The 16,923-nt window shown below is 38.6% G+C and overlaps 1 protein-coding gene across 1 annotated transcript in view; it reads right to left on the bottom strand.

Annotated features, from left to right (window-relative positions):
* drp2 (dystrophin related protein 2) overlaps positions 1-16,923 on the bottom strand; it is a 387,952-nt gene that overhangs the window by 96,997 nt on the left and 274,032 nt on the right. The window contains exons 5-7 of the mRNA XM_047353123.1: positions 5,549-5,669; positions 4,995-5,106; positions 2,376-2,532 (exon numbers count right to left, since the gene is read on the bottom strand). Coding sequence (XP_047209079.1) covers positions 2,376-2,532; positions 4,995-5,106; positions 5,549-5,669 — 390 coding nt within the window. The remainder of the gene's footprint in view (positions 1-2,375; positions 2,533-4,994; positions 5,107-5,548; positions 5,670-16,923) is intronic.

Below are 16,923 nucleotides of genomic sequence, written 5' to 3'. Positions count from 1 at the left end.
CTTCCCCATTCTGATGCTAAGCTTGAACTGCAGCAGATCGTCTTGACCATGTCTACATGCCTAAATGCACTGAGTTGCTGCCATGTGATTGGCTGATTAGAAATTTGCATTAACGAGCAGTTGGACAGGTGTACCTAATGAAGTGACTGGTGACTGTAATATAGAGCTATTATATGTTTCCTTACACAGGACAGGGGTTAATTTAACTATGTGTGTGTAGCTGATTTTTTTTTATTATATGGCCTGTTAGAGACTGGTGTCTTAATGGAGATCTGCAAGGATGGTCTGGCTTTTTGACCCCAAGGTCAAGAAGGGGAGTTTGTTATTTAGGCTAGGAGGACAATTTCATCCTGATACGTTCCAGGTGCAAAAGAGAAACAAAGAAACATACTTTGCTGTTTTATGACAATGTAAGGGTATATCTCTGTGCGACAAGCTCAAAGAGCTCAGTGCACATATGCTATGCATGCTGCCATGCATGTGATTAATACGTAAAATTAGTTAGTCCTGATCAGGATTTTTTCTTATAGATTTAAGATGTACATTTCAGCAAATGAAGCTGACCCTAAAAGAAATTAAGGAGGATTCTATATGGGGTAAGAATGCTGTCAAAAACAATATGTATGTAAAGACGGAAATGTGTGCATATTAGTAAATAGTTGTGCATAAGTGACATCCAAAAGAGGTATTGTATATTTTCTCTGTAAGAATACAGAATAAAATGTTACACAGTATTATAAATAAAGCATTGTTCTTATTTTTTACAAAACTATAAGATAGAATATAGTGGGTGGAGTTATACAATGATGTACAGTAGCTGGCGGTATTCACCTCTGAATCTGTTGCGAACCGCCAGCAGCAGAAGAAGAAGCAGCAGGACTAGCGCCAAGATGACGGACCAAGACCATATATTAACGACATTAAGACATATATAAACTTTTTAACATTACCTGGCTTTGTACCGTAGTTTCTTGGTCCGTCATCTTGGTGTTAGTGCTGCTGCTTCTTCTTCTGTTGGCAGTTAACAACAAATTCAGAGGTGCATACCGCCACCTACTGTGCATCATTGTATAGCTCCACCCACTATATTCTATGTTTTAGTTTTGTAAAAAATGAGAACAATGCTTTATTTATAATACTCTTGATTTCCCCCCTATCTCCCCTCTGTTCCTGATATTCCTTTTAGACTGAATGATCTCCCATTCTGGCACTACGTTTACTGGCGGTGAGGAGTGTGACAGCGCATGCGCAACGCGAATCGACTAACTATGCTCCACTAACCAGCCTGAGATCACGTGACACCAAGTCGCTGATGTAAATTCGTATTCTCATAGAAAATAAATCGTATTTACAAACTGTTATAGCATATTGTATTCATAAAGAATAAACCACAACTGTAAACTTGAACTTTGTGTTTGTAATTTCTTGAAGCTGTAACATTTTACTTTGTATTCTTACAGAGAAAATATACAATACCTCTTTTGGATTTTACTTATGCACAACTATTGACTAATATGCACTCATTTCCGTCTTTACATACTCATTGTTTTTGACAGCGTTCTTACCCCATAATTCTAGTTCAGCACTTGACGGTAAACTGTAAGGAAAACAGAAAAGATGGCTCTATGAATCAAAAAATCTACAGACACAAAGTTGTGTTTAAAGAGTCAAAACAAATTGTTCAAAGATGTCACCGATCGCCATATAGGTTTATTATTACAGCCTGTGGTTGGTCAGTGTATATGTGCATCTATACATATGTCAGTGGGAGCACAAGAGAGTGAAAGGGTGCAGATGAGGCAAACTGACAAGCCTCCCCTGAAGACTGTACCCAAACATGTGCTGGCTGTGACAGTAGTCCAAACAGTGACATGATTTTTGTGAAGGGTCCTCAGTTATAATGAACAGTGCCACCCAATTACAGGCGGCAGTGGCACTCTGCACTCAATAATGACTAAACCAATGACCTGTCATTTGTTTAACAACCTTTATTCGGAGCAAGATCGTAACTCATGCCGCTTGCAGCGTCATTTTGAAGTGGCACGTCCTTGTCATCGTCTGTCAGATCATAGCTGCTTCGACAGGAATATTTATGCAGGCAAACAAACATTTTGAGGCTGCACGGCCTAATAAAGATCTCTCATACTGATGCAAGAAATATCGTTCCAGTGCTGCTTGTGACAAAAACTTGTTTGATGATACTGTTTTTTGCCATTTTTAACATGTAAAAGCTTGACAATTTAGGCTTAATTTGCAATATTCTGAGGCAATTACAGAAAAGAATCAATCTACAGGTAAAACTGATTTGTAATAGGTTAATATCATATAAAAGTGTGAGTGTGTGTTTTGCTGTGCAGTTTGCTGAGTGTGTCCACCTTGGTGGCGTCAATGTGGTCTTGCAGAGAGTCTACGAAGAGGTCGCCAACAGGCTCCCAGGCGTCCCTCACACCCTCTGCCTGCTCCAGAGCCCCTGCCAGCTCCTCCATGGCTGCCTGGATCTGCAGAAGGCGCTCCAATGTCCTCTCCATGTGCCTGCAAATTTTATTGAAATCATAGTTAGTATTCAAGCTAAGACAGGGTTAGACTAAAGCAAACATGCAGTAAATCATAGCGTCTGGCCAGTTTACTAATGAGTGTGCTGTTCATTAAAATATGTTTCACACACTCAGATCAGAAGATGAATGTTAAGTTGCCATTTCCATGGAAGCTAGTTCTGATATTCCTGACATCATTTACCTAGCTATTTATAAAATGGATTATAGCATTACAGTTTGGTGTTATTAATATATTGCATTATAATTATTAGGGTTTATATTTGACCGTTTCCTATAAATCAACACAAGAAATACAGTTCCTTAAAAAATTGTTCATACCCATAAAGGTTTTCACATTTTGCCATGTTACAAACAACAAACCTCAATGTTACATGTTACAAAATGACAAATACTATTGTACTATTTTTGGCATGCATTTATACTCAGCCCCCTTTACTCTGTAACCCCAGTGCAACAACAGTCACTCCTGGGAAGGTTTACCGCAGTTCCAAGTTTCCTCTATAGTGAATAATGGAGTCACACAGTTTTAGAAATGGCTTTATAACCCTGTTGAGACTGAGAGATTTCAATAACTTTGTTTCTCATCTGTTTTTATGTTTCTTTTGATCAGGGCAGCATGTGTTGCTTTTCACATTCACAATCTGAATTTGTGTTATTGGCCAAGTTTTTCTGCAGCAACAAGGAATTTACGAAAAATTTAATTAGAAATATAGTAACTGAACTTTATTCATATAGCGCGTTTCACATGCCAAACACCACAAAGTGCTTTACAATAAAACAAGCATTAAAGCAGAACATAAGATAACAGATTAAACAGCATGCGTATGTATGTATGTATGGATGGATGGATGGATGGATGGCAGTGTTAGTGGTAACAGTGTGTACATGATGTAATGCAAAAGGTAGTTTAATATACAGTGTACAGGCTAAATATAAAAACGATATGCAAGATATTTATAGACCATTTGCATCTACATATCATCAGGGGTGAAAGTGAGCCGGTACGGTCCGGTACTGCGTACCCCTAAAAGATTCTGCGCCGGTACGCAGTACCAGGAAGAGGGAAGAACGGCTGTCGGCAATGAAGCCGTCATCCAGAACCAGTTACGGCTGCAACAATTCCCGAGCACACAAAGAACATCAGATCCACTACCAATAAACAGTCTAAAACACATCTTAATCTGTTTATAAATATAGCTTTTTTCCCCTCATTCCAAATTGTTTCTGAAATGTTCTGCTATGCTGGAGCCTCAATGCTCCTGCTTTGCTTCTCTCCCCTCGGAGCTCGAGGTTTTTGTGAACGACCAGCCTTTAAAACTACGTTTAACGTCGGTCCGCTCGCTGCTAAATACTCCAGTTAAAAGTAAAGGAGATTAACTAACTCTTTTTTATTTAGCTGAATTACAGCAACACGGTACAGCTCGAAAACACTGCTTATGACCAGAGATTTCACATACACTACATGAGAGCGCATGCGCGCTTACCCCCAAAACAGAGCGGTTGCCAAGGAGATCGGTGCGTTCGATTTAATGGACTGGGAGATTTTACACAGGTGGTGCACAGACATAAAAAACTGCCGCTTGTATTAAGACAGGACGAACAATAAATCACTTACCATCTACAGAAAACAACCGAACTGTCAAATTTTTTATTTAAAAAAAAAGACGGAAACTGAAGATGAAAAGTTATGAATTAGAAAATGGTTTATCATTGTTTCATACATGGCAGTTCTTTAACAATTGAAATATATATATATATATATATATATATATATATTCTACATTGTCAAGTAATTCTAATTTCTGCATATACAAACAGCCTACAGTAAAATAAAATATTGATACATTTTAATTAGTTTGAGTTTGGAGAGAGAGAGAGATCTCGAGGGGGCCACAGATGAGAGTAACAATTAACACACACACATATATATATATACTCCCAGTATGCCCCCAGTGCCACCCTCTCCCCCCTAGCTCCGCCCCTAAGTACCGGCAAGAATTTAAAACTACTTTCACCCCTGCATATCATCAACAGTAGAAACAGATATAAAGTGCAATGGATGATGACCATCTGTTACAGAGCAGAGAGCCGTTATACAGTGAGTTGAAAACAGGAATAGTTTCTGTAGTTTCTGTAGCATTCCTTGTGACAGCTGAGCTGAGTAAGTCTGATTGTATTCTGAGATTGGTTTTATTTAAGGGATTTCCTAATCCTGTATGCATGGCAGTAATCGGGCTGGGGGTGTGGCAATTAAAACAGATATATATGTGGTTAATTACAACTAATTCATGCTTTAAAATAGGGGCAGTTCATTTTATGCCTAGTGCCAGGTTGGTTTGGATAGCTTTTTTTCCCATTTTGAGTGCAAAGTAGTGGGGAAGCTAAATAAAGTTTAATTAGTTTTATCTCAGTAAGTGTAAAAAAGAAAAGGTATCTGACCTGTGGCGGTCCACGCAGCGAGCTGTCAGTTTTTCCCACAGGTCGCTGGCCACGTTCGCCTGCTTCCACACAGATCGACTCACATTCAGAATCCGCCGCCGTGGAGATACCTCTGCAGAAGAGAGAGAAAGCTAAATAAAGTAGTAAAAGCATAAACGTGAAGGAAATAAGGGAAAAAAGAAATTAGTTTTGCACTGAGTGGTAAGAAAAGTGTTATAAGAAAAAAATAAGTTGGACAAGTTTAATGAAACAGTGCAGATGGGTAAGGAGGCAAAACAAATTAAGAAATGGACCTGGGAGTGGAGTAACAGTCAAGCACACTGTATTATTGATCTGAGCAGATGGTACCGTAGAGCTGGTAAACTGGAGCTAATAGGCCCCGACCCGGACCCTTTCCCTAAACTTGGTGTGATGCCAGAGGACAGATCACCACTAATAACAATTAATGGAGGATTTTACCTGTGAGGGCCTTAATCAAATGAACTCTGAGGGGGAAAATGAGTGTGACATTTTAGCTGGCGCAGCAGTTGGCACATAGTATGGAGAGAGCAGACCTTTTCCATCGGCCAGGGTCTCCTCGGGCTCCTGGAAGGGGTGTTGAGCCAGAAAGGCCTGGGCAGACTCCAAAACCGAGTAGATGAAGGGCCCGCGAGACTTGACATCCTCCATAAATGCCTGTGGGGCGGAAGGAAAAATAAATTTTTTATACTGAAGGATGGAAGTGGAGAAGGATGAGTCATAAAGACAGAGCTGAACCTTGTCTTTGCATGAAATTACTCCATCAAAACAGACTAAAATTACTTCGAAATTTAATATAACAAGCCAATTGATGAAAAATTATCATAAAAATTTTGAGCATCAAAATTATGTTTAATAAATCATCAGCCTCCAATTATTGTTTTCCCCAATCACAAAGGGAAATTATACTGCAGTAAAAATACATTGTATCATAAATTAAATCAATTTGGATTTTGAAATGTTTTTATGTTTCTTGTTTTCAAGCAAATTTAAAGCACTGTAGGTCCTCTGGGAAATTTTGATAATTGTTTTTCCCATTTAAACATCCCATCTAAGTTTTGTTTTAGCTATTAGTGAAAAGACAATAGATGGAAAATATTTAACTTCTCCTAAAAACAATATATTTACTAGAATATGTTTATGAATTCATTTTGCTGCCATCTCAAAGACACACAAAATATATGAAGACAAACATATTCATCTTCAGGAAGAATCATTATTGTGCCTAAATGTGCACAGAAAAGATTGTTTTTACCAAAAGAATTGGAACTGTCCAAACATTAACTCCATCTGTTGGAGTTAAACAAAGCTTTATTTGTTTGCCTTTAAATTGAAATAATTTGAGGACAAACCTTGGAATCATTAGAGTTGCAAATATTCTGGGACTTGGTTGTCCGCTGTGTACGCTTCGCATGGACAGGCTGTCTAATACAAAAACCTGTGTCCTCATATCATCCTTCCTCTAGATTTACCTTTCTGATGACTGTACATGTAACCATGACCAAAATACCAACAAATACATCTTTCTTTAATGTTGATTGAGGCTTTGTCCGCTGACGGGTCTAAATAAAGTGTGGATTTTCATTAAAATATAGCATCAGCTTTGTCGTGGATGCAAATATAGAAAATGGGAGAGAATATAATGAACGCTGTCGCCTAAGAGCATTTAGCAACTTTCGTAATAACGTCTATAAAAATAGTATTATTTGAATTTAGCTCAGAATTGTTAACTGGTCTCCCAAAACATTAACTAATTTAGTTTGACCAAAGACAAACTTTAGCTTTAGGACTTTAATAAATCCAACTTGACCATACTGAGATATGCTTAAGGCCAAATGATGACCAATAAATCCAGAGTCCTGTTAGAGTGAGTTCTTGTTAGAGACCAATATTGTAATAATGCGGTTGACAAAAGGAGTGTACACAGCTTCATAAGGCATCGATTGATATTTTAGGAACCATATTTGTGCAACAGTAGGTATATAATTTAAACTGGTTTGTAGAATTAAACTCATGCTGTTTTGTTTTGTGAAGGTATAATATTGCCACCCACGTTAAAGTAGATTTTACTTGAACTCAGTGGTGCCAAGATCTAGAGTGGCAAAAAATAAGGAAACTCAGTTCTGTCAATTATTAAGTGAAATGCCAAGCAGTGACGCTTTAAATCAGGATGCACAAAAGTACCTTAATGTTAATGAATCTTTCAAATATCAGTTTTTTCCTTTTAACTCACTGAAACCTTAAGTCACTCTTTATAAACAAAAATATTATTTGAAGACCTAAGATACGTTACAGAAAATTTCCCACGACTTTAAATGTTTCTAGGAAAACTGAGAAACCTGCTCACTAAAATCTTTATTTTTCTGTAAAAATATAAGTCACAACTCTAAAAAGGATACAACTCATTTGCCACACACTCGTGTCACTCCAGGTCTGAGAGAGAAATAAATGCTGCATCCAGTTTTCAGGCTTAAGGTACCAATTCACCCTCGATTTTTTTGTGAGGAGAAAAGTGAGTTGAGGTGTATTAGGAGTATATAAAGTCAGCAGACAATTTCTGGTAAGCTGAAGGACTGTATTCAGCAAAAATAAAATCCACCGGCCAGAAAATAAGGGATTTAGCATGTTAAACTATATATTTTTCATTATTTATTTAATCTTTTTTGCCACTATTTGATTTACTAATATATGAAATATAATTATAGGCTGTAGCTCTTTTTATTTGCATTATTGTAAAACAACCTATTTTTAGAATTCCAATGTTTTAATGTTATTAAATTGTTTATTTCCCTATTCCTCTGGTTTGTTCCCCATTTATGATTTTGATACAATTCTTGATAGTTGTTTGCTTGTTTTAACTTCTGTAAAGCATTTTGTTTCAATTTCACTGTATAAAAAGTGGCCTGTTAATAAATTTGGGTTGGTTGGTTGGTTGGTACATTGGTTGATAGGTTGGTTGGTAGATTGGTTGGTAAGTTGGTTGGCTGGTGCATTGGTTGGTGGGTTGGTTGGTTGGTTGGTTGATTGATTGGTGGTTGGTATGCTGATTGGTACGTTTGATGGTACATTAGTTGGCAGGACGGTTGGTATGTTGGTTGGTTGGTGGGGTATTTGGTTGGTTGGTTGGTACATGGGTTGATAGGTTGGTTGGTACATTTGTTGGTGGCTTGGTTGGTTGGTACCATGGTTGGTTGGTTGGTTGGTTGGTTGGTTGGTGGTTGGTACGTTGATTGGTTGGTTGGTACATTAGTTGGTAAGTTGGTTGGTTGGTACATTGGTTGGTGGGTTGGTTGGGTGGTTAGTGGTTGGTATGCTGATTGGTACGTTTGATGGTACAATAGTTGGCAGCATGGTTGGTATGTTGGTTGGTTGGTGGGGTATTTGGTTGGTTGGTACATGGGTTGATACGTTGGTTGGTAAATTTGGTGGTACATTTGTTGGCAGCATGGTTGGTTGGTATGATGGTTGCTTGGATGTCGGATGGTTGGTTGGTTGGTTGGTTGGTTGGTTGGTTGGTTGGTTGGTGGTTGGTACGTTGATTGGTGGGTTGGTTGGTACATTGGTTGGTTGGTTGGTGTTTTGGTACATTAGTTGGCGGGTTGGTTGGTTGGTGGCTGGTACGGTGGTCGGTACATTGGTTGTAGGGTTGGTTGGTTGGTGGGTTGGTGGGTGGGTTGGTGGGTTGGTTGGTTGGTTGGTTGGGTATTTGGTTGGTTGGTTGGTACATGGGTTGATACGTTGGTTGGTACATTTGTTGGTGGCTTGGTTGGTTGGTTGGTACGATGGTTGGTTGGTTGGTTGGTTGGTTGGTTGGTACGTTGATTGGTTGGTTGGTACATTGGTTGGTATGTTGGTTGGTTGGTGGGGTATTTGGTTGGTTGGTTGGTACATGGGTTGATACGCTGGTTGGTAAATTTGGTGGTACATTTGTTGGCGGCATGGTTGGTTGGTATGATGGTTGGTTGGATGTCAGATGGTTGGTTGGTTGGTGGTTGGTATGTTGATTGGTGGGTTGGTTGATACATTGGTTGATTGGTGTTTTGGTATATTAGTTGGCGGGTTGGTTGGTTGGTGGCTGGTACGTTGGTCAGTACATTGGTTGTGGGGTTGGTTGGTAAGTTGGTTGGTGGATTGGTTGGTAAGTTGGTACATTGGTTGGTTGGTTGGTGGTTTGGTACATTGGTAGGTACGTTGGCTGATATGTTGATTGGTACAGTGGAATTGTGGCATTTTATACCAGTTCATCATAGCATAAAACTCTAGTATTGGCCCTTGTCTACTGCTGAAATTTTTAGTCTGTGATTGGTTAAGAAAACAGGTATTGATTCACCAACTCGATTATACAGGGATCCATCTACTAAATTGTCGAGTAAATGAGCACATAAATTTCTATAACTACTACACTGTCTACCGATTAATGTAGATATAAGATTACCTTTATTATCCCCATGGGGGAAATTAAATTGTTCCAGCCATAGGACAGGGTAAATGCGTGCCTTTAGTAAGATGATATTAGAAAGGATAAATAAAGAGTAAACAATAATCAATTGTAAATACTGATCAATAACCATGAATAAAGAGTGACAACATTTACAAATATAGAACAGAAGAATTTAAAAACTACAGACTATAAAATGCTGTAAAAACAAATTTGAAAAAAAAATTTGAAAAATGCAAAATGGAAAATATTTATATATAAATACTCATATATTTATATATACATAAATACTCATAAGTACAATAATCTAAACACTATATACACAGAAGAAAATGACCATCATGGCGAGTAAACATAATAATAAGCAAATCAAAATAATGATGAGCATTTAAATAAGCTATGTTCAAACATTTTGATGCTGTGTGACAATTGATTAAAGTTTGCTATGTTTCGTCATCATGATTTACACATTTCTTAATCCAGTCTAAATTCTATGATCAGTTAATTTCTTTCCATTAATTACTAGGACCGCATTTGTTTTTGTTTTTTGTAACAACCAATCACAGCTCTTAGAAGACTGCGTCACACCTAGCAACAGGGTCAACCACACTTCTTCACTAAGATTGGAAATGTCTGTCGTCTCTTCGCTCAGAGCCACTCTCAGAAGCAAGATGAATCACTCTAAAGCTAAGACTCCTTGCCAGGAATTTTTAGGCTAAGTTAGGAGCGCTCTGTAAGGACTCTTAAATTCTTGAGAATATGGGACCTGATCTACAAGGAGTGCGGATCATCTAGCCTCTGTTTAGAGAAGTACCAGTAGGCTTAGATGGGCAGATCTTGTAGGCTAACAGTATTTTCTATATGCAAATTACAAACGAGCAGCTCAATGTGTGAGAAAACACACTCATGCCTTAACTTTCTCCTTTTCCCTGAAACCCCATCCCCTTGAGCCTAGAAAAAAGCTATTGTGTCAACTTTCTCCATTCTTCCTCACTAATCTTTGTTCTGTAAGAAACACTCACTGCAGGTGCAAGACTCAGCACCAGGGATATTCACTCTCTTCACAGTAATTTATTTAGGTGGAGCCAGCATGTTCAATCCTCTTACGGTATAAAGAGATTACAATTTCACCAAGAGGCTGCAAGGTGGTGCAGTTGGTAGCACTGTTGCCTTGCAGCAAGAAGGTCCAGGGTTCGATTCCTGGCTGGGGGTCTCTCTGCATGGAGTTTGCATGTTCTCCCCGTGCATGCGTGGGTTCTCACCAGGTACTCTGGCTTCCTCCCACAGTCCAAAGACATGCCTGTTAGGTTAATTGGTCACTCTAAATTGCCCTTAGGTGTGTGTATGAGTGTGTGCATGGTTGTTTGTGTGTTGCCCTGCGATGGACTGGCGACCTGTCCAGGGTGTACCCCACCTCTCGCCCATAGACTGCTGGAGATAGGCACCAGCTCCCCCGCGATCCACTATGGAATAAGCGGTAGAAAATGACTGACTGACAATTTCACCAAAAAGAAAAAAATTTACATTGCTTGTTTGAATTGCAAAACCCAGCAGTGACACTGTTTCAGAAGCTTTTAACAAGAGCCCGACAGGCCCTGATAACGCCCAGAAAGTAGAGCTACACCGAAGCGCCGACAAACACCAGCTGGCATCGAGTAAACAAGCAAAAGTGTGTGACGACTGAAAGCTGGGGCTTGAGATAAAACTCCCAGTGCAACAGTCATGAATTAAACCTGCCGTCTGTCTTTCTCTACTTCCTCAGCTGACACACTCACTCCAAACTCCGCACTCCCTTCCCCTTTCTGTGTCCTCTTTCTATCCTCTCCAGCTCTCTATTCTTTGGCCGTCTATTTAGCTGCTTTGCTACCCAAAAGAGGAGCTGAGCCACGGATTCTCTGAACCAGCTGTCATGTTAAAACTTTAATTCCAGCAAAATTTCACACTCACAGGCTTCATCTTTGGTTGGAGGAACATTAAGAGAGAAGCCTTCAGATCAGATTAAGATACATTATGCATGGAATGGAGAGAAGTCAGGGGGATAAAATGGCTTCATTGACTTGGCTTAAACATGTTAATGCATGTCTTGATGCTTCCTCTCAATGTGTGGTGAATTTTCATCTCATTTTCCTATTTTACATGAGGCAGAGAATTTTCTACAGCTGGCGCACACACTTGAAATCCCTCCACTGCAAGAATGCTCATTCATCCCAACACACAGACCCACACATCCACACCACCCTCTGACGACATACCCCTCTTCAAAACCCCCAAAACACACAGCGTAAACATTCCCCCAAACTAATACCATCGCACATGTGCCGGCACAGAAATGAAGTGCAGCAAACAGCAGACTCACACAGCGACTGCAGAATAAATCCACTTACGATCAATAATTCACATTTCTTAAAAAGGTTTAATTCTCCGTAGAAAACTGGGAGGCAATTTCCCTTGTTGCTTTGTTGGAAAAGTTTTAGTGCGACCAGACACTCTGGGAGCAGAGGCATCACAGATTATAAACGAGTGCTAAACTGAAAATGGGACAGAGCAGAGAGAGAGGAGAAGGAAAGCAAAGGAGGGGAAGAATGGTGGCGTACAGCAGCAAATGCTGTGAATTTTTTGAATTCATCATTTATCCACCGTTCCTACACGTTTCCTTACAACATCTCATACTTTAAGCTCGAATTTCTAGGGTTTTATTTCTGTATTTTTTCGATAAAAGTATGAACTTTGAACATGTTTGAATATTAGTCGAGTCATATTATGTGTAGGTTCCACTAATAACGAATGCTGCAACTGTCTTCCAGAGTGTGTTACAGAGCCACTGCTTTAGTGGCATCTGGACTAATTAAGATCAGCTCTATTTTAAAATCTGTCTCTTGAACTTATGAAAAAAGGAATGGAGTCTCCTGTAGACTCAATGCAGATTCTTTAAAGGAGTTTTTGAATTTTGGTGCCTTCATTTTTTTATATTTGGAAAAAGATGTAGTTTTAGAGCTTTGTTTAGACTCAGTTTAGTAACCATAGGTCCAGATCAAACTGAAGTTACCAGTGTCTGGAGATGGTAAAGATGTTAAACAGATAATAAAATGATCACTTTTTGAATTTTTGAATGTGGTTGTATCCTGTGAGTGAGTTGAAAACCAAAATACCGATGGGTAAAATGTTAATTCAACATATGATGAGAAAGAAATCATAAAAAAGCATGCCAATTTAATACAGACCAATGTAAAACCTGTGAACCCTATCTCAGATAGGAAGATGACAATAAATGAATGGATGAAAGGAGTTACTTTGTGTTGGTTTATGTTAGCTCAGGGATTTTCACACTGATGGTTTATCCAGTAATCAGCCTCCTAAGCATATACACCTCCTGGTGTCTTTAGTTCATTGCCAGATCCAGCATGTTGCCATCCTTACTTTGATTCCTTTAGTAACCATTGTTTCTGTCCAGGCTAATCTCCTACAGCACAGCTTTTTTCACTTCCTGGAATATTGAAGGTTTCTGCATGTAGTCTGCCTCTCACGAGCATGAATTTAGATATTCTAAAAATTAACACTTACAGACACTTTAATCTTTGTTCACAATAACTATATTGCATATTATCCTTGCACCACGTATTTCTGATTTGTTTTGTGCTTGTGGTTATAAGTAGAGTATGCTGAATCAACTCATGCAATCTATTTTCAAGGACACCAGTTGTTCTCATTTCTTCTACTGAATTTATTAAACATACCAAGGATAACGGTGTATATTTTTAAAAATACAGCTTTGTATTTGTTTTATTTTTTTTTTACAAGAACTGTCCATTTATATTTGCTTTTACAGATAATACACAATTTGTTGCCATAGGTACAAGGGCCGGTCAGAAAATAAGGGAAAAAGCAGCCAAAACACAATCGTCTTCCTAACAACTCTTCCATAAGATGATTAAATAGTCAAGGAAAACACAAAGTGACAGAATATGAAGACGTTGCCAACAAGTGGAGGAAAAAAACCAAAAATGCACTTGAGGCAAGTGCATCAAAGGTCTGAAAAACTACAAACTTTTTGACACTGCTGCATTTCCAGCCAAGCTGGCAGTGAGGATGTCTGTGACAGACGTCGCTGTGACATGATGAGGTTGGCACTCAGCAGAGATGAGGCCTAAAGGCATCAAACACCAAACAGAACAGCAACATTTCCCAGAATGAGAAGCAGCAAAGAACAGACAAAGCCCAAGAGTTATAGTTGAATAAATGATTATTCAAACAATATAGGCTGATTATACTTTTAATATCATTATCTTTTACTGCTCTACTCTTTAATAGTAGGTCAGCAGTCATTCAATCCAAATAGTTTTTTATTTTATAATGCAGCGTCTTGTAAGCCTACTAATACTCCTTAAAGTTTTCCTCTGTTTTCACGTTACAACCCCAAACTTTGATGTTATTTACTGGGATTGACTTAAAGTACTGCAAAATGGTTTTTAAAAATCTTTTACACAAATAGAAAAGAAAAATGTGAAAGGTGTGGCATGATATTGTAATAAGCTCAAGAACAAAGTTATTGTTGAAAAAAAAGGCATGAATGCTTATTTAGGTTTGTTACAGATGATGTAGGGGAAACAACAAACATGTGAAAGAAGGTGCACCTGTCAGATGAGACCTAAAGAGGCAGAGAGACTGGATAATTGTGGCCTACATGCAAAACCCCATGTGTGGCAGAAAACTAAATTTATTAATCATCCTCAACAAAATACCTACAGTAAAACATGGTAGTGACAACATATTGCTGTGGGGATGCTTCTCTTTGGCACAGGAAGCCTGGTTAGAGTTGATGGGAAGATGGATGGAGCAAAATACAGGAAAACCCTGAAGGAAAACCTGTTGGATGCTGAGAAAGACTTGAGACAAGGGTGGAGGTTTACCTTCCAGCAGAACAATGACCATAAACATACAATCAAAGCAACAATGGAATGATTTAGGTCAAACCATATTCATGTGTTGGAGTGGTTCAGGCAAAGTCCAACCCTAATACAAGTTGGAATTCTGTGGCATAACTTAAAAAATTATGTTCACAGACACACTCCATCAAATCTGATGGAGCAATTTTATAAAGAAAAATGGACGAATGTTGCAGTCTCTACATGTGCAAAGCTGGTAGAGACATTCACTGAAAGACTTACAGCTGTAACTGCAGCAAATTTTGGTTCTATAAACTATTGACTCAGGGAGGCGGAATACATATGCATGCCACATTTTTCAAATTTGTAGAGGTAAAAATAATTTGAAAGCCAAAATATCATTCTTCTTTCACTTCTTAATGCACTGCTTTTGTTGGTCTTTCACACAAACTCCTAAAGTAATGCAGTGAAGTTAGTGGCTATAAATTCACAAAGATTTAGATTGTAGGACAACATTCGCAAGGCACTGTTATCTCCTTTCAGATCTAACTCCAAATAGTTTTTTATTCCATGTGCATACAGAATCCAGACAATTTAAAATCCAGCTGATAATTTGAAATTTTATGGGATCTACTAAATTTGAGATCACAAATGCATGGTATGTACAGCTGCTGGTCTCTGGTGTGTATTTGCTTTGTAATTTATGTATTTTACTGAAAGGCCACAGTGGGGTATTAAATGTATTAATAAAGAAGCTATGATTGCTATTTTTGAAAATATATTTTAATCTCTTATTTCAGGCAAAACATTTCATTGTTTAAAGTTTGATCTGAAAAATTTCCCAGGCTATTCCTCATCCTGGTCTGCTTCTTGTCATGCTGCCAATTCACAGGCTTTGCTCACTGCTTTGCTGCAGCTCAGAGGGTTGTACATCAGTGCTAAATAGGTTGTGGTGAGGATCATGCTGCTCACATTATTATCACGACATTTTTCGATTAGAAACTGAATGTTAGTTTTGAATTTGTTTTCTTTTTAGGGATGATCCTGACTAAACATGATTCTCGATGGATTTTTAAAAACAATGAACTCAGTGAACACAACATCTCAATAATGCACAATATCCTGTTATAGATTTTATTAAGAAGCACATATTTACCTGACTCAACAAGTGCAAACACAGGCTGCTTTTGTACGCCCATATTATAAGAAAATGGAAGTGACAAAGTGTTGGGTGTTTGCAGCATACTGGGGTCTAATGCTCTTTTGTTAGCTGCTCCTGCAGTCCTGCTAATTGCAATGCTGATTCCACAATGCAGCAGCTCAGGCTGAAGTTTAAGTGAGGTGAAACAGAAGCTACACATCTTTTCTTGTCAGTACGGGTTAGCTTTCAGACATGCTGCACAACATGACAGCACAGAAGCCTACAGATAAAGTAGAGGGGGAAAAATGCTTCGCTTTTGTTTTACCCTGAAATTGTGCATTCGTGTTTTAAGATTCATCATTCGCCACTGAAGTGAAGCCAGGGGGGGCTTTTCATGATGTATTTCTACAATATTTAATTAAAAATAAAATAATTAAAATAGTTCATGCTTATTTTCTGAACACTGTGTTGGAGTTTCTGCTTGCTTCTCACTCATCTACCTGCTCTGTGTTTCCGTAACAGGTTTATAACCCTCTCTGTGCACGGAGCACACAGGTCTATATAACCTGTCAATTAAGATTATTTCCAAGGAGAGACTTTTATCCCTTTAAGACATCTTGGGATTCCTGCAGCTGTCCCACCACCGGGTCTCCCCACCAAATGTGCAAGCCTTTTGTTTGAAAGAATAACTTACATTTCACAGAAGTTTTCCGCCATAATGATGGATTGCTTTGTCAAAGAAACCATGATCCGAATGCACATATGGTCAATGTAAATATAATTTAATGAGAATAACTAGCGTACTTCCTACAGGTGTTTTGATAAATCTGGAGTGCCAGATGGCTTGTTACACAGATTCTCCTGAGGCGTCATGGTTGGCCTTTCAAACAACAAACCATCTGTAGATTGTTATTTAAAACAGATTCCACCAATCAAATCAACAAAACACAATAAAGAAGAAGGTCAAAAAGAAAACAAGAGGTGACTACATGAGTATCTATGGAACGAAACCAAGCCCCAGTGCAGAAACCAATGTGGGAAAATGTTTTCAAGATGATTCCTTGATTAAATGCTGGCCCACTTAGTACAGCATATTGTACGATTTTTCACGCATAACTGATATAGATTTAAATTTTAATGATGTATATCTGCGATATGATTTTCCAAAATTGGACAAATGTACTTACAGTACTTAAATGTACATACAGTTGAAACCAGGTGTTTACATAATACTGTCATCATCTGTCATTTTCTACCGCTTATTCCATAGTGGGTTGCGGGGGAGCTGGTGCCTATCTCCAGCAGTCTATGGGCGAGAGGCAGGGTACACCCTGGACAGGTCGCCAGTCCATCACAGGGCAACACACATACAATCATAAACACACTCATTCATACACCTAAGGGCAATTTAGAGTTACCAATTAACCTAACAGGCATGTCCTTTGGACT

Source organism: Girardinichthys multiradiatus, chromosome 23 (genome assembly GCF_021462225.1).
Source record: "Girardinichthys multiradiatus isolate DD_20200921_A chromosome 23, DD_fGirMul_XY1, whole genome shotgun sequence".
Taxonomy (NCBI): Eukaryota; Metazoa; Chordata; class Actinopteri; order Cyprinodontiformes; family Goodeidae; genus Girardinichthys; species Girardinichthys multiradiatus.
This window is presented reverse-complemented; position numbering and strand designations above follow the sequence as displayed.